Raw genomic sequence first — 16,364 nt, forward strand, 5'->3', positions numbered from 1 at the left:
AAGCCAAGAAGAAACATGCCCAAGTTTTAACCAAGACTCTAAATGTCTATGACCTAAAGTGCATCTTACTAAAACAAGGCAGGCGGACAAAATCACCATGATTTACAGTTTCGACAGTAAGATGATTCAAGCTTACATGAAAAGTTGCTTTGACGTAAGTGTGGACAGCAGCTCCTGAAGATCCTAAATTATCTGGAGTCATTAATGGGTTGGATGACAGTTGGCTACCATCTTGAAGCCATTCATTGTATCTCAAACTGGTCATTTTAATTCTCTTATTTGGATCCACTGTAAGAAGTCCTAAAAGGAATTAGGAATGATAACTTAATTATCTTTATTTAATATTCAGTTATAAACAAAAACAGAATGCTGATTTATGACTATATATCAATAAAGTAGAAGAAATTTTGGCTGTAGAAATCCATTTATTTAGAGCAAAAATCCATATTAAGAAATTATTCATAATAATTTATAGTCATAATGTAGTTGTAGAAATTTCATGAATTTATTTAATGCTACATAACTGATTATAGTAGCTGTGGTCCAGAAGTACTTCTCAAAAAATGTTATATTTGCCTGAAGAAACTTAATTTAGTAAAGTTTCCTAAATATCAGTTGCATCCGAAATACAGCAGGCGCTAGTGGGCATTGGGTGGGTGCAGGAGGCACCTCCCAGGCCTTCCCCCAAGCACCCGACTTCAGTGCGGGGCTCGCAGGCGTACCGCATCTGGAATGCGACAGGACTGCTGCGAGCCCTGCACTGAATCCGGCCCCACCTGGCCCCCTCCTCTCCCAGCTTCAGCTGCTTCTATTTTTCCCTGTCTCCCCTTCCAAGTATGAGTTATCTTGTGGTTGCTACACCTGGGATGGGGCAGAACCTGCACACCTACTCCTGTTTTAAACTGTCTCCTGCCTCCCCCCCACACCGTCCTCCTCAAGCCTGCCCATTAACACTCATGCTGTTCCGTTCTTGCCTTAAAAGTCAATGAATTCCCATGGGTGAGAAGGGAGAAGGGCTGGGCTTGGGTGGGAAGGTTAGCTGATGGGGGGAGAAAAAGAGGCAGCAGTGCTCAGAAGAAGAGTTGGTCATCCAGCTGGCTGCATGTGGGGTAGTCCAGAATCAAACCTGGCTTGCTAGATTAGAAGTCCGTGTTCCTAACCATTACGCCAAGCTGGCTCTCAGAATAAGGCTGGTCTGGCCTGTAACAGTTGTGATGCCAGGCCCCTGCCTCTTCCTTTTCTCTATCCCCCAACATCACACAGAGCCCAGCCTTGCAGCTAACAAAGCTGCTGCCTTTTTTGGGTGACAACACCCTGGATGGACAGAGGAAGCTGGGACACACCGGCCTAGTCAAGATAGCACTGGCAGGATGCTTTCCCACCCTTTCCCTACTTCCCTCAGCCATACAGACTGCAGCTCAGGACATGGCAAGTTTGTGGTGTGGTACTGGGGGATGGACGGTCCCTCTCTGCTCCTGCCCTTCTTTCCAGTCTAGTAGTCTAAAGGCAGGGGGAGGGAATTAAATAAAAACAAAGGGTGAAAAGTGGTGATGTCCCTTTTGGTGACATGTCACTTCTGGTGACAAGGGGCAGTGGTGGCAGGGAGGCATGGCCATCTGACATCACTTCCAGGGGTGCTTGAGATCCCATGTGTGTAATGCAGAGAGACCACTAATAAGAAATTCAATTTAGCAAGACCCCCTAGATATCAGTTGTATCCAGGGGTTTCCATGAATACAGTTACAGAAGTTATTTTTAGCAACTTATCCTTCCTTAGAAAGTCTCTTATGCCCCTTCCCCGAGAATATTAAGATAGAAGGAAGAAATTGGTTGCAATCACCCATTTGCTCTTTCTGAGTTTTTGTTATATTCATAGAACTTGTTTTGCTCATGCGAGAAAAAGGCCAGTGTTAAAGTCAAATCAGCCCTCCACGCTGTGGGTCTCTGACACTCAGCATCAGCTTTCATGGACCACAGTGTACTGTTGGTAAAATGGGGAAATTATACAAATCATTCAATAGAATTTGCTTTAGAAAATAGAAAAATAGGGATCCCCCACATACCTACTTAAATCTAACCTGGAAATTTAAAATGGTATGCTGAAACTGACCTCCCCCACAAAAAAGAAAAGAAAAGAAAAGAAAAGAAAAGAAAAGAAAAGAAAAGAAAAGAAAAAAGACTGATGCAAGCAGACAGAAATCAGGGCCAAAGAGCTACAAAGTTTTGCTTGTACTGACTCCTACAGAAAAACATTACTGAAATTATTGATCAATATATACCTTGTATCAAATCTTTGGCTTCTTGAGATACATTTTTCCAAGCATCTCCTCCAAATGAAAATTCCCCTCTTTTAATTTTCTTCATAATTTCCAATGCATTTGTGCATGTTCTACTTTTATCTTGAGATTGGAAAGGTACTTGTCCTGAGAGCATTGTATACTTTGGAGTAAAAGAAAATACTAATCAATAATGCATACAGTGTAAAATGTACCAATTAACTTCACATTAAAATGTCTTTCAAGTATTAGTATTTTGCATAGCATTTTGCTGTGCATATCATAATTATCCTACACATTAAAAACAGAATAACTTATACTTGTTTAAATAAAAACACCTATAAACCATTTGACAAGCTAATGTTTTCAAAAGTCATAAAACAGCTGAATTTTAATTGGCATCTTTAGAACCAAGTATGAATCTCCAGTATCCATTTAACAGCAGTGTAGACAAATTTATGGTTCAGAAAGGCGGCCAGTATTAAGTCTGTTGGCCATGTTGACTTTGCTGCCATTCATAAGCAAATTCCCTGCTCTCCCATTAACCATAGCTAAGGAATACATCCAAATAGCCATCAACAGTGATTAAGGCCAATTAGGTAAAAGTGAGGCCTATGGTCTGCTGTCTACTAGCCAGAGAGGGCTGAATAGGAGCTTGCTGAGGGGAGCCACTCTCTGTGGAGTCACCGAAAGCCTAACAACCCTGCCTGTGATCAGAGGGGGGCACTTTCTCTGAAGTACATACTGACCACCCGGTACCACTAGAGAGTTTGAAGGTGATTAACAAAGGTTTCTTCTAGGGTTGGTTCACAACCTAACATTCATCACAGATTTGGTTGGTTCATCTGCCACCAAGTCAGGTTTGGAGGAAGGGCCTCACCTGAACATTCCCCAGATGCGCATGGCCTTCTGTAAGTCTGAAATAGTTGCCAGCAAAATGAATCCCAAAACTGGTTTGCAACTATTTAAAACCTTTATTTCACTTCCCCTCATTTCTAAGTGGGTAGAAGTGAAATGAACTGGCCTGTACATCCAGTTTGTTTTGTGGTTCCTCATTAAGGAACACTCTGAACTTCAAAGCGAACAGGACTTTTCCAGTTCATACCCATGTTTAATTCCTTCACCATGGTTGTGAGAAGAAAACATGCAATTCCATGGCCCATTATTTATCTCTGAAGTTCAGTTAAGACAGAAGCATGATTATGTCTGCAGCAGTTTGACAAAATAACCCAATTCCAATCAAACATGTGTGCTGACAATTAATTTGTACAAGCAGTAATGTCCATTTCTTCTCAATCAAAAATTACAAGCATTTGACTAATTTTTATAAACGGAATTATAAAGAACTTACTTACCAAAATGACTCCTAGACTCCATAGATCACATGATTCATCATAACCATTATGATTTAAGAGTTCTGGAGCAGCATAGTGAAGAGTAAAGCATGGAGTCTTAAGTGGCTGATTGTCAGGTGGCTTTAAGCGGGCAAATCCAAAATCAATTATTTTTATTTCAGAATTATCACTTTCATCAGTGAATAATAAATTCTAGGGGAAAATTATATATTTTTAACTTAGAAAATTAAAAAATGTGCATTCATACAATACTAAGTAGTCACACTGGATGTTATAGGAAGAGGTCTCCTGCTTATTTTTTTATTAATATATTCATGTCCTGCTTTTCCCCATAGCTCAAAATGGCCTATAAAATCAGATGTAAAATATGCAATAAAACCAACAAATACCTCCCATCCCCCTTTTAAAAATCTGCAAATATGTTTTATGTGCACAATGTCTGTGATACTTTAATTTTGGAATCAGATATATGTATCATCACCAAGAACTGAAAAAGTGATCAAAGGCAAGCATGTATAAAAAGGAAACACAAGTATCAATAAATAATTATATCAACAGTCTCCCCAAGAAGAGCCCAATGGCTCTATAAAATTTAAAGAGAAAAACCAAGGTTCTACTTATGTCTAACTGTTGTTCATCAGGTGGTCCTCTGTGTAGGCACACATGGGACTGCAATTCCACAGGCCAACCACAAACAGGAGCTAACAAGTTTTCTAAGTAAATAGTCTTTAGATCCCAAGAGTGCTCACCCCTCCCCTCCTGAAGAGGGTGACTTTTCTGTCCTAAAGTCACATGATATGGGGGGGAGGAGAATGTGTACTTTCCTCTCAGCTCTCCCACTGCTGCCAGGAAAAAGGTAAGTCATTATAAACACCCACAGCAGGAATAGGAGGGAAGGATGTATACACAGAAGACCACTTGATGAATAACAGTTACAGGTAAGTGCAAGCTTGTTTTCATCTTCATGGACACTGTGCAATCCCACATGGGAGAACCACCGAAGCAATACTTGTGTCCTCCTATACCAGCGGGCGGGGGGAAAAAAGAACTCAGGGAAGAATGTTTGTCCCATGTACGTCATGTGACCTTTGGACGGGAAAGTCACTTTCTTCAGGGAGGGGAGGGGTGAGCACTCTTGGGATCTAAAGACTATTTCTTAGAAAACTCGCTAGCTCCTCTGGCTGGCCTTCAGAATTGTACTAGCATATGGGTTTGCACAGAGGCTACAAAAATGAACCAATCTCTGGTAAAGAGCACATTTACATATCATTGGGATGGGATGGCTTATAGGCACAGCTACTCACATCTGGATCACAACTGGATCACAAACGGACAGAGGTAACTCCTCATACACACATACCCATCACAAGTAGCTTGGGGGATTTTTTCCTGTTTCCAGTGTAATATGAATAACCTCATCACAACTCTTGAGAAACTATGGGTTAGTTGTTAGAAAAATTTAATACTTCTTTAAAGGGCAGTACCACATACTAAATCAAATGTTAATCAAATTGGAATCAAGATTGCAGGGAGAAATATTAACAACCTCAGATATGCAGATGATACCACTCTAATGGCAGAAAGTAAAGAGGAACTAAAGAGCCTTTTGATGCGGGTGAAGGAGGAGAGTGCAAAAGTTGGCTTGAAACTCAACATCAAGAAAACTATGATCATGGCATCTGGCCCTCTCAATTCCTGGCAAATAGATGGGGAAGAAATGGAGATAGTGATAGATTTTATTTTCCTGGGCTCCAAGATCACTGCAGATGGGGACTGCAGCAAAGAAATTAAAAGACGCTTGATCCTGGGGAGGAAAGCTATGGAAAATCTAGACAGCATCCTAAAAAGCAGAGACATCACCCTGCCAACAAAAGTGCGTCTAGTCAAGGCTATGGTATTCCCAGTTGCAATGTATGGCTGCGAAAGTTGGACCATAAGGAAGGCCGAGCGTCAAAGAATTGAAGCTTTTGAACTCTGGTGCTGGAGAAGACTCTTGTGAGTCCCTTGGACTGCAAGGCGAACAAACCGGTCAGTCCTAGAGGAGATCAGCCCTGACTGCTCCTTAGAAGGCCAGATCCTGAAGATGAAACTCAAATACTTTGGCCACCTCATGAGAAGGAAGGACTCCCTGGAGAAGAGCCTAATGCTGGGAGCGATTGAGGGCAAAAGAAGAAGGGGGCAACAGAGAATGAGGTGGCTGGATGGAGTCACTGAAGCAGTTGGTGCAAACTAAAATGGACTCTGGGGAATGGTAGAGGACAGGAAGGCCTGGAGGATCATTGTCCATGGGGTCAGTCAAATCAGTCAAATAGATGTCAGGGTTGGGGGCAATTTAGCACAATAATCTTCATTAGAACCAAACAAACACACGGCAGATTCAGGCAGGTAGCCATGTTGGTCTGAAGTAGCACAACAAAGTTTGAATCCAATAGCGCCTTTAAGACCAACAAAGATTTATTGAAAATGCTTTAGTGGGTATTTTGTGTTTGAGGAAGGGAGCATACACACGAAACCTCATGCCTTGAATAAATCTTTGTTGGTCTTAAAGGTGTTATTGGACTTAAATGTGTTATTGGACTCAAATTTTGTTAAGCACAAGGCAGTATAACAAACATTACCCTCTGTGGTAGTGGCAATCATACAGTGGCAAATTTTTACTCAAGGATAATAAGACAAGAGGCCAATAACAAGACTAATTTTAGGCTCACTAATTTAATGGGGACCCCAGAGAATAACTTAGGATAGAATTATCACTAAAACTATTTACCTAGGAGAAAAGATAGATGCTCAATTTCATAAACAAACAACAGTTGTCAGTATAAACTTCACCCTAATGAGGATGTGCTGATTTAGTGATTACTAGGCAACTTTGGCATTATAAGCAAGCTAAATCATACCATACCTCAGGTTTTAGATCTCTGTGGACTACTCCTACATCATGCATATGGCTCACTGCTGAAACAAGTCTGCGCATGATATAACTGGCTTCAGTCTCACTGAAGAGTTTCTTTTTCCGGATACGTTCAAGTAATTCACCTCCTTTCAGAAGTTCCATTACTAGAAATGTGTGGAGCTAGAAAACAATGTATACATATTAAAGTTTCTTTAGAAAAGTACTTCAAACTGAAGAGGAATGATCATCAAAAATCAGTAGTATTTATTTGTTTATTCGATTTCTATACCACTGCTTGCCGTAGCCTCGCGGCGGTTTTCACCTGAAATTCTAAAACAATAAAATCCGAATAAAATCCCCATTAAAATAACAATCACAATGGCGACCATAATCTCTCATAATCCCTTCTTGTTCAGGGTGGGGCACTAGATCTAATCTAATGTCATGAGAGCCGGGGCCGAGATGAATTTGGGAACCAGTTGGAAAACCCCTCCCCTGGGACTCTGCCCCGGCCTCAACTGTATGCCTGGTCATGGTAACTAAACGGAACCTCCAAATACTATTGCCATCAGGGAAAGGCCTTGGCCTGTATGTCCTGCTGGCTGTCCAGGATAACTGGTTTGCCATGGGTGAGACAGGATGTTGGACTGGTCTGATCCAGCAGGGCTCTTTTTTTTTTGTTCTATTTAATGAATTTGGTAATGTTTGAAATTCTTTTGAGTTTTCAAAAAGGTATCTAAGAATTTGGTACAAGAACAGATGAAAGGCAAACACAAACAAAATAGCATTATCACTGAATCTGCCTACTGCCGCATTTTAAAAGTTCCAAGAGTTGACACACGTTGTCTTCTAGAATTAGAACTGAAAGTTACTTGTAGTCTCAAAAAGGCTTTCTGCAGAATGTGTTAGAGTAAAAACTACTCAGTCTAAGAAAAACCTAGTACATTAGCTATTTTCTAGGTATACCTAGGTGTAAAATAATTTTAATACGTCCCTGTACTGAGAGTGATTGAATGATCATATTAGCCCTAATATAGACATACGTAAATAATTCAGAGAGATAGCTAGAAGCAGCCTCTCTGTGCAGTAGAGCTTTGCCCTAACTGAACTGTTTCATAATTTAGTTAAAATTTCTCACAGCTCATCAGCTCTTTCACAGCACGCAACCAAAACACAATTTGAAAATTACTGGCTTATTGAGTAGAGAGAGAAAATGAGGATAATGGAGTCAAATAACTTCTTTTCACTCCAATATCCAACATGTTGGCAAAGCTCCTAAAAATAATGAGCAAGGCTAAGATCCAATATATTGTCTTACTTGCTTGTACTATTTTTTGCAGAACATATTTTAATTATTGGTGAAATGAAGCTGAGAAACAGTAGCTATGTTCATTTGGTACACAAAATCATGTTTTGGCATTCTAAAAGCAATCCTCAGGTCCATGAGCTTGCCTCACACCCCTTTCTGTATTTCCATGAATTCCTGTAATTTCTTCCGTCCCTCCAGGTTCAAGAATAAAGTTTTCTGTTACCTAGGAAATGGCAAGCTATTATTTTCATTTGCTTTTAAAATTATAACTGTGTCTTCTGAAAATAGCTTAAAGAACAAGCACAAACCATAGATTGCCAAGTTATGTGGAATGGCAAAACTAGGATTTGCCTGAAGCCTGGAAACAAGAGAAAATAGTGATTTGAGAGGGGAAATAATCATGCAAATTCTAAGCTTTCTTATGTATTATCCAAGCATAATCATTTTGTGTGAATTGGTCAATGACTTGTAAAGCTTTCTTGCATGAAAATTTGTGCAGTCACATCAGGGCCCAATCTGCACACCTTAGATAATGCACTTTCAATGTGCTTTTGCAGCTGGATTTTCCTGTGTGGAACAGGATACTCTACTTCTAAAGTGCACTGAAAGTGCATTATTCAATGTGTGCATAATGCATTCTGGTCTAATAAGAAAGTTCCAGTTTACCTTATTTTCTTGTCATAGGAAATCAATTCAGTATACATCTTTAAAATAGTATGCAAAATATGTTTCGCTGTTTGATTACATTATCCCACTATACTGTAAATACCTGATCATGATAAATTTCATGCAGCTTCACAACATTGGGATGTCCTTCACAGAGTTTTAAAGCTGTTATTTCTCTCTGGGTATTGGCTTCTAACCTGAAAAATTAAGAAGTCAGCCTGTACACCAATTTAACAGAGCAACCTATTAGAGTGCAAGTGTTATAATGCATTTTTATCCTCTTCATTCAAGTTGTCAACTATCATCAATGAGGTTTTTTTAAGGAGAAACAATTCTAAAAAACAAGCTCTAGTATCAGCTATATTAAAGAACACATTCAGTGACACTAGCACCCTAGTGTCCAAAGGAAACAAATGTGTTTTGTTTGTCTCAACCTAATGATATTCATAACTAAACCAGTTGCTATAAGACCTCTCTCACAGCAACAACATTTAGCATTTTTAAAAGTCTATGAGGATCAGGATGGTTATTGACAGATATAAAGGTAAGAATACTCTCAGAATAAATTCTAATATATTTCTGAAATACAAATCATTTTCTCAGAGAATAATTTTGCCAACATAGACATGAAAAGGATGCTGCAAAGAATCACCTCTCCCCTTTCTTCCAAGTAATATCCCCCTTTCCCCCGACTCATACAGCATGTTGGTGTGGTACAGTGGTTAGAGCCTAAGTTAGTATCTGGAAGACTCGTGTTTAAATTCCTGCTCTCCATGATATTCATCTTAGGCTAGTCACTTTCTCCCAAACATACCTCATATGTTATTTTATTCTTATAACATTATTTCATTTTATCATTATAACGTAACAAAGAAGGGTAAATCATGTATACCCTGAGCTCTCTGGAGGAAGGGAAGGGTTATGATGTACTAGAAAATACAGGTATCATCCCCATGATTTAAATTTTAAAAAATTATTACAATGTATGATCTGGAAACTGCTATGGGTCCCATGATATGTCACTTTAGTATAGCAAATTTTTGAATAAATTATCAGAAAGTATGTGACAGCTTAGCATGCTTATACTGCCTCCTGAAGGATCCGCTGAAGACAAATTTCTCATAATTGCTTCATTTTGGTTTTGCTCTGTAAAGGGTGGCTATCCAGTTTAATGAAGCATCTTCTCAATATATATATATATATATAATAAAGTATATCTTTATGCTAAATGATTTAAGCATCTTCTTGATTATTCTTTTTTTTAAAAAACACATTTTTAATTTTTACATTATGTTTTTATTCCTCAAGTACATTAAAAGGAATGAGAAAATAAAGTATCTTTACTGTTTCTCTACCTTTTACTAATTATTTTTACTGCATATACTTGGCTGGTTTTCTTGTGAAAACATTTTCGACAGATGGAAAAGCTTCCTTCTCCCAGAGGCTTATCTTTGAGGTCCAATTCATAATGCAGATAAAATGGAGAGTCCTGGAACAAAAAACTGGTTATATTTAGTAATATTTGACTAACAGGACCCAATGACAAAGAATAACTTTACTTTAGAATTATTATTCTAATAATCATATTGTATATCATTGATCTAGGTTTCATGGTACAATATATATTTCTGCCTTAAAAACAATGCCTAACGGGATGAATGAATAATAGTTTACTCAATTTAAATATTTAAAAATACCTTCAATTAAAAATATATCTTAATATTCAGAAAACCACAAATCTATGCATGGCAGGAATAATAGGGTCTTGATAGCTACTAAAAATTATACGCTTGGCTTCTGGAGTCCATGTATTTCAATTGCTTGAGCATTATAAGAAAGCAGTGAATGTTAGAATTTGAAAGACAAACAATTTTTATATTTTTATACTTTCAAATAAATGCACTCTTTCAACTATGCAGTATTCATGCAGATCTTAATATCTCTATCTGGCCACTAAGAATTTCTTGTTTAGATTTTGAGGGTTGAAACTCTCTCCAAAATACATTGAATATAGCAAAGAAGAGGCTGCACCAGGAATAGGAAATTGCTACCCCTGTGTGAAGGAAGGAGGGCTGCGTTATTAGGTTTGAATCCAAACCATTGTAAACTTAACATTAAACAGCTAGATTAACTCTTAATACTACCTTCATCATAGCACTTCTGGCAATACTTGTAACTCCAGGTTGATCAACCGCTGTCAGAAACTGAATGGGATCCATGGTGGCTGCATTGCGTTTGAATAAGATAGAGGGTGCAACAAAGGAATACCCCTGAAGACCAAGGAGATAAGATAAACAAAGTCTAAAAAGGACAGAAATTGAGTTTCACCATAACGTTCCTTAATTAGGTAAAGGTAAAGGTATCCCCTGTGCAAGCACCGAGTCATGTGCAAACACTGAGTCACCTTGGGGTGACGCCCTCTAGCGTTTTCATGGCAGACTCAATATGGGGTGGTTTTCCAGTGCCTCCCCCAGTCATTACCGTTTACCCCCCAGCAAGCTGGGTACTCATTTTACCGACCTTGGAAGGATGGAAGGCTGAGTCGACCTTGAGCTGGCTGCTGGGATCGAACTCCCAGCCTCATGGGCAGAGCTTCAGACTGTATGACTGCTGCCTTATCACTCTGCACCACAAGAGGCTCTATTTCCATAATTAGAACAGCCATAATTTAGACAAAATAATATCAGCCTAAAAATTGGGCACAAATCATCATATTTTAGGGGAAAATATAATTTCGTAACAAGGAAAGCAGATGAATGTCATCTGAAAAAAGTTATATCACCTTCTGATCAAAACAACATCAAAAATATCCCCATAAATTCTGATGCTAAAAAAACCCTGACTCACAGTTTAAATTCTTTTTCACTTTATATTTAATCTCTATTCCACATTTTAAAACCTCCTCCATATTATAGTACTATTGGAACAGCTGGGTTTGTTGGGATGGGGGAGCAACACATGAGTGCTGTGCAAGATAAAAAAAAATCAAGGATTTCTATGAGGCTTTGGAAATGAGCCTCCTGGTCATATGCATTCTTTCCCATATGACAATAGTGACAAGGATACTTTACATGTAAGATTTTTTTAAACTATTAGAATAAAACTTATAAGGATCACCATAAGAACAGCCCTGTTGGATCAGACCAAAGTCCTACACTCTATCATTCCCTTTCTCATAAAACCCAACTAGATACTTCTAGGGAGCCTACAGGAAGATACTGAATGCAATAGCCTATCCCTGCCCCCCCCCCAAATAACCCCAGTGTTTAGAAGGATGCATCATCTGAACAAATAAACAGCAATCATCAAACCCAGATTATTTGAACCACAAACTTTCTTGGGAATTGGTTTATAGCAGTTGAGCCAATGCATCATTTTGGAAAGGCATTTGGGTCCAGTCAGCTTTATTGTTTTTTTCAAAAATACATTCTAGTCTTCCTAATAAGATTGCTAATTCAGGGAGGGCAGCAAGAAAAATTGTACTAATTTTGGATGTGTATTTTTAATAGTGGATTTTCAGAAATCCCTCTGTGAGAAATTTGGAGAACTAAAAAAACAAAACAAAACAAAGCAAAAAAAAACCCAAAGCATCATCTCTGCTGCTGATGGTAAGCACCTAAACATGAAAAACTGAGTGATTTTTTTTTTGGGGGGGGGGGAGTTTATAAGATCCAAGAACCCTGGATATAGGTAAACATTTAAGAAATTACAGTAACAATGTGAAGCAGCTATTTTTGTGTATATTTTCAGCTCTGGAACTCCAGAACCTGCCAGTTTGGTGTAGTGGTTAGGAGTACGGACTTCTAATCTGGCATGCTGGGTTCGATTCTGCACTCTCCCACATGCAACTCGCTGGGTGACCTTGGGCTCGCCACGGCACTGATAAAACTGTTCTGACCGAGCAGTGATATCAGGGCTCTATCAGCCTCACCCACCCCGCAGGGTGTCTGTTGTGGAGAGAGGAATAGGAAGGCAAATGTAAGCCACTTTGAGACTCCTTCGGGTAGAGAAAAGCAGCATATAAGAACCAACTCTTCTTCTTCTTCTCTCTGACACTGTAGAAGGCATGCAACATGGTGCATGATAAAGCCTACAAATATGTCCTGCTATCTCCTATTGTTATCATTTCCTTTCTTAATCTGAATTTTTCGAACTGAGTGAATGGATGCACCTAACCATTTTTTCTTCCAATTAACTGTGTTTACAACACTCCAAATGCTGCTCTTTGCACATCTACCCAACAGAGTAATATGACACTACCAGTGTACGCCCAAGCAGAGTTACACCATTCTCAGCCCAATGAAACCAGTGGAAAAATAAAACAGAACTTGGCTTTAAACATCATATTTATCCTCCTTTGTGTAACTTTTATCCACTTTCAAATCAATGACTACAATGTGTCCAATGCTGCTTATTAGGTTTGGTCAGCCTGAAACCTCTGCTTGCCTTTTAAACATTTCTTTACCATTCACTATCTACCAGCTAAGCTCAATATATCCCGAAGAGTTCTTCACTTTTATCCCATGTATTTTTCTGTGCTGGACACCTCATTCATGCAAATCCATGAGAACTTTGATATTCACAATAACTGTTTATAGTAACACAAAGATAATGCCATACTAGCAATTTTCATTCATTTAAATTGTCTTCTTCCAAATCCCTAATTTATTTTTATATTTTAATGGTTTTTCTAACATAATTCAATAAACACCCACAAATTATTATTATACAGTAATTACCTGGAAGAGCTTATCTGCAGCTTGTGGAGTGGTTGCTGGAGAATATGTTGGATCCATTTCTGTAAACTCCTCTGCAAAATTACTAACATCCAGTTCATCACGAATTACTGGTTTAAATGGAGCTGGCACTTTTTTGGCAGCCATGTCATCCCAGTTTATTTTCTAAACCAAAACATTAAATTAAGTTTAGAAGCCAGTAGGAAAAGAAACCTTTATTGTGAGTTGAGATTTATCCAATTTTTTGCTGATCTAGTTTTTAGGTAGCAAGATCCTATGACTCTAAAAGTCTTTATAACTTCATTTGCAGAGTTCTTGAATACAAAATACAGATAGCAGCAAATGGCTTTGATCTCTGCTTTGCAGAATTACTCTTGTGTACTTTTCTAACTTTAGATCTTGTCTATTGTGCTTCAAGTTATTAGCTATGATGTGGACCGAAACTCACATGCATAAATATTGCTAGTACCAAAGGACTTTTAATCCCCTCCCACATACTTCTACTGGCAGCTTCCTGACCATTCCACATACACACATTTTAAAAGATGTCCTTCAGAACAGTACCCCATGAGGAATTCTGAGGCTGCCACTGGAAGAAAATACTCTCAAATGCCAGCCCATTTTACTTATACATAGAGAGGAACCTACCCTATAGAGTAGATATGTTTTATTCTTAAAATGCAGCATGATTAGAGTTTAAAGTTATTCTTACATCAATTGAAATGTGGATAATGATGGCTGGATATTGGAAGCTAAGCAGGGGTGGATGGGAGACCTCCAAGGAAAAGCTAGGGTTATGGTGCAAAGGCAAACGGTCTCTGAACATCTCTTGCCTGGCTGCCAGACAATCCGACTATCATAGGATCTCCTGACTACACTATGCACATACCATATGTTCAATTATATATAAATGGACATTATGACTTTTTTTCACCTGGAAGAAGGGATGTTGTTTGATTTCATCAGCACCACTTGAACTACAGCCAAGTCTTTTCTTGGGATCTTTCGTCAAAAGACGCTGAATTACATCTTTAGCTAGAATGCTCATTTCTTCAGGATAAGGAGGTTCACTTTTTAATATTCTCCTGGAGAACATGGACAATAATTAATCATTTGGTAGAATCAAAAGAAGCCAATGAAATGCCCACTGAATGTTGGAAGTGTCTATGACAATACTGCTGTTGATTTTAAAGAGGCTTATACTGAAATTACTGGCCTGCCTAATCCAGGTACTGTTTAGAGACTCATTGCCAGTCAGAGTGAAATCTCAGAGGACTTGTTCTCCCATTGAACTTTGACCCATCCTTTAATCCTTCGGAAATAAAATGCTAAAATGAATAACAGAATGCACTACACAAAATTGGTAGTACCTCAAAACCTGATTTACTGTCACATAAAATATTGATTAAAAATTCATACAGATGAGCCTGCTAACTAAATAACTTAGAAAATTTTAAAATTAATCAATATGAAAAAATGTAGAACCATTTATATACAGAATCAAAACAATTGTTTAATGAATTCAACACTAAGAATTGAGTACAAGGACACTATGATTCAGCCCAAAGAAAATAATACTGAATATCTTTTATCAATTTCCATAGCAGAAATGTATCCCCGTCCGCACAGCTGTTTGAAAAACATGGGGAGTGACCTAAATTTAATCCATCACAATCAGATGAATAAATCCTTTGATTATCCAATCCAATAAGGTTATAAAAACATTTTTAGGCATGTTTACAATAATAGCAATGGTATCCTATAGCCCTTGTTTTCAATAATGGAATGGTACTTCTGTTGATGGAAGAAAGGACAGCATTTGTCATTCATTTGCACCACTCAATGAAGAGCACCCCCCCCCCCCCGCTTTGCCCTCTTTGCTGCTTCTAAGGGTTGTCAACTTCCAGGAATAAATTTTTGGAGAGCTCAGTGACATGCCAGGACTCGTGGGAAAGTTTCATTCCACTAGTGAATCTTGTTGAATACAAACCAGTAAAACTGAGTTGTGCTGTAAAATTTAGCTATCAATTTGGAATGGAAGTGCAGTCTACAAACAGGCTCAGGTAGCAACATCTGCTACTAAAAACTGTGTCTGTGAAAGATGTAAAAGCAAAAATTTAATCAAAGCCAACGTTCATTTAAAGGAGAGTCACAACCACAAAGTAAACAATGGGTTTGATCCCAATTGCTCTCTCTGCTTATGATAATCAATTCTCATGAAAGGGGATTCTTCTTTCTTACTACAACCTTCCAGTTCAATCCCCATGATGTTACAGGGGGTCTGTGGCTTACATGAGGACAAGAACACAGTGGGAAGGGGGAAGCAGGAAAATTGCCACTCATCTGCACAGCCTCACTCAAGCTACATAGTTCAGCAGTGGAATAGGCTGCCTAAGGAGGTGGTGAGCTCCCCCTCACTGGCAGTCTTCAAGCAAAGGTTGGATATACACTTTTCTTGGATGCTTTAGGATGCTTTCGGCTGATCCTGCATTGAGCAAGGGGTTGGACTAGATGGCCTGTATGGCTCCTTCTATGATTCTACATAGGACCCAAGCCTCAGAGTCAGAACAGCAACATATGAGCACATGAGTACATCATCACTTTTTCATCAGGTACACTTTTGTTAATTGCTATGACTGACTTTTAAACTGTATCTTAAACTCTGACTCTGTGAATATGCCAAAAACATCACAGGCCATTATGAGAATAAAACTACTTAAGATTTAGAAATTTAGAAAATTTATCAAACAGCCTACATAATTCAGCTTGCGAGTGGTTCAGAAATTTCCAGGACAGAAAACATAAATGTTGCCTAACCTCTGAAATGATCATCACAACGGGATTATTTTCTATAGATTTTGGGAAGGGAAGAGTGTAGAAAAAGTCCAAACAAGTATAGGCAACTTTTTCTATGACAACTGATAGGCATGTTTCTTGGGACTGGCTCCTGTTTAAATCCAAATATTTAAAATGTCAGTTTATGACTCAAGTACAACTAAAGTTGGTCTAATTCAAGCCAACAGCACAATTTAAACACAAATACTTTTTCATATTACTTCTAGCTGGGCTGAGGACTTTACTACAAAGCATACTTGCTTCTTGAGCAAAAAAACTTTGATTTTTACTTGG

General features: G+C 38.5%; 1 protein-coding gene across 3 annotated transcripts in view; it reads right to left on the reverse strand.

The window, feature by feature from the left end:
• The window catches only part of RPS6KA5 (ribosomal protein S6 kinase A5), a 61,634-nt gene that overhangs the window by 12,295 nt on the left and 32,975 nt on the right, over positions 1-16,364 (reverse strand). For 2 of the 3 annotated variants that reach the window (XM_077323486.1, XM_077323484.1), the window contains exons 8-16: positions 14,170-14,320; positions 13,239-13,400; positions 10,644-10,769; positions 9,855-9,988; positions 8,603-8,696; positions 6,534-6,704; positions 3,632-3,823; positions 2,280-2,439; positions 137-300 (exon numbers count right to left, since the gene is read on the reverse strand). In XM_077323486.1, the coding sequence (XP_077179601.1) occupies positions 137-300; positions 2,280-2,439; positions 3,632-3,823; positions 6,534-6,704; positions 8,603-8,696; positions 9,855-9,988; positions 10,644-10,769; positions 13,239-13,400; positions 14,170-14,320 (1,354 nt within the window). The remainder of the gene's footprint in view (positions 1-136; positions 301-2,279; positions 2,440-3,631; positions 3,824-6,533; positions 6,705-8,602; positions 8,697-9,854; positions 9,989-10,643; positions 10,770-13,238; positions 13,401-14,169; positions 14,321-16,364) is intronic. The other variant, XM_077323485.1, reaches the window with a different exon arrangement.

The sequence above is a fragment of the Paroedura picta genome, chromosome 2, assembly GCF_049243985.1.
Source record: "Paroedura picta isolate Pp20150507F chromosome 2, Ppicta_v3.0, whole genome shotgun sequence".
Classification (NCBI taxonomy): Eukaryota; Metazoa; Chordata; class Lepidosauria; order Squamata; family Gekkonidae; genus Paroedura; species Paroedura picta.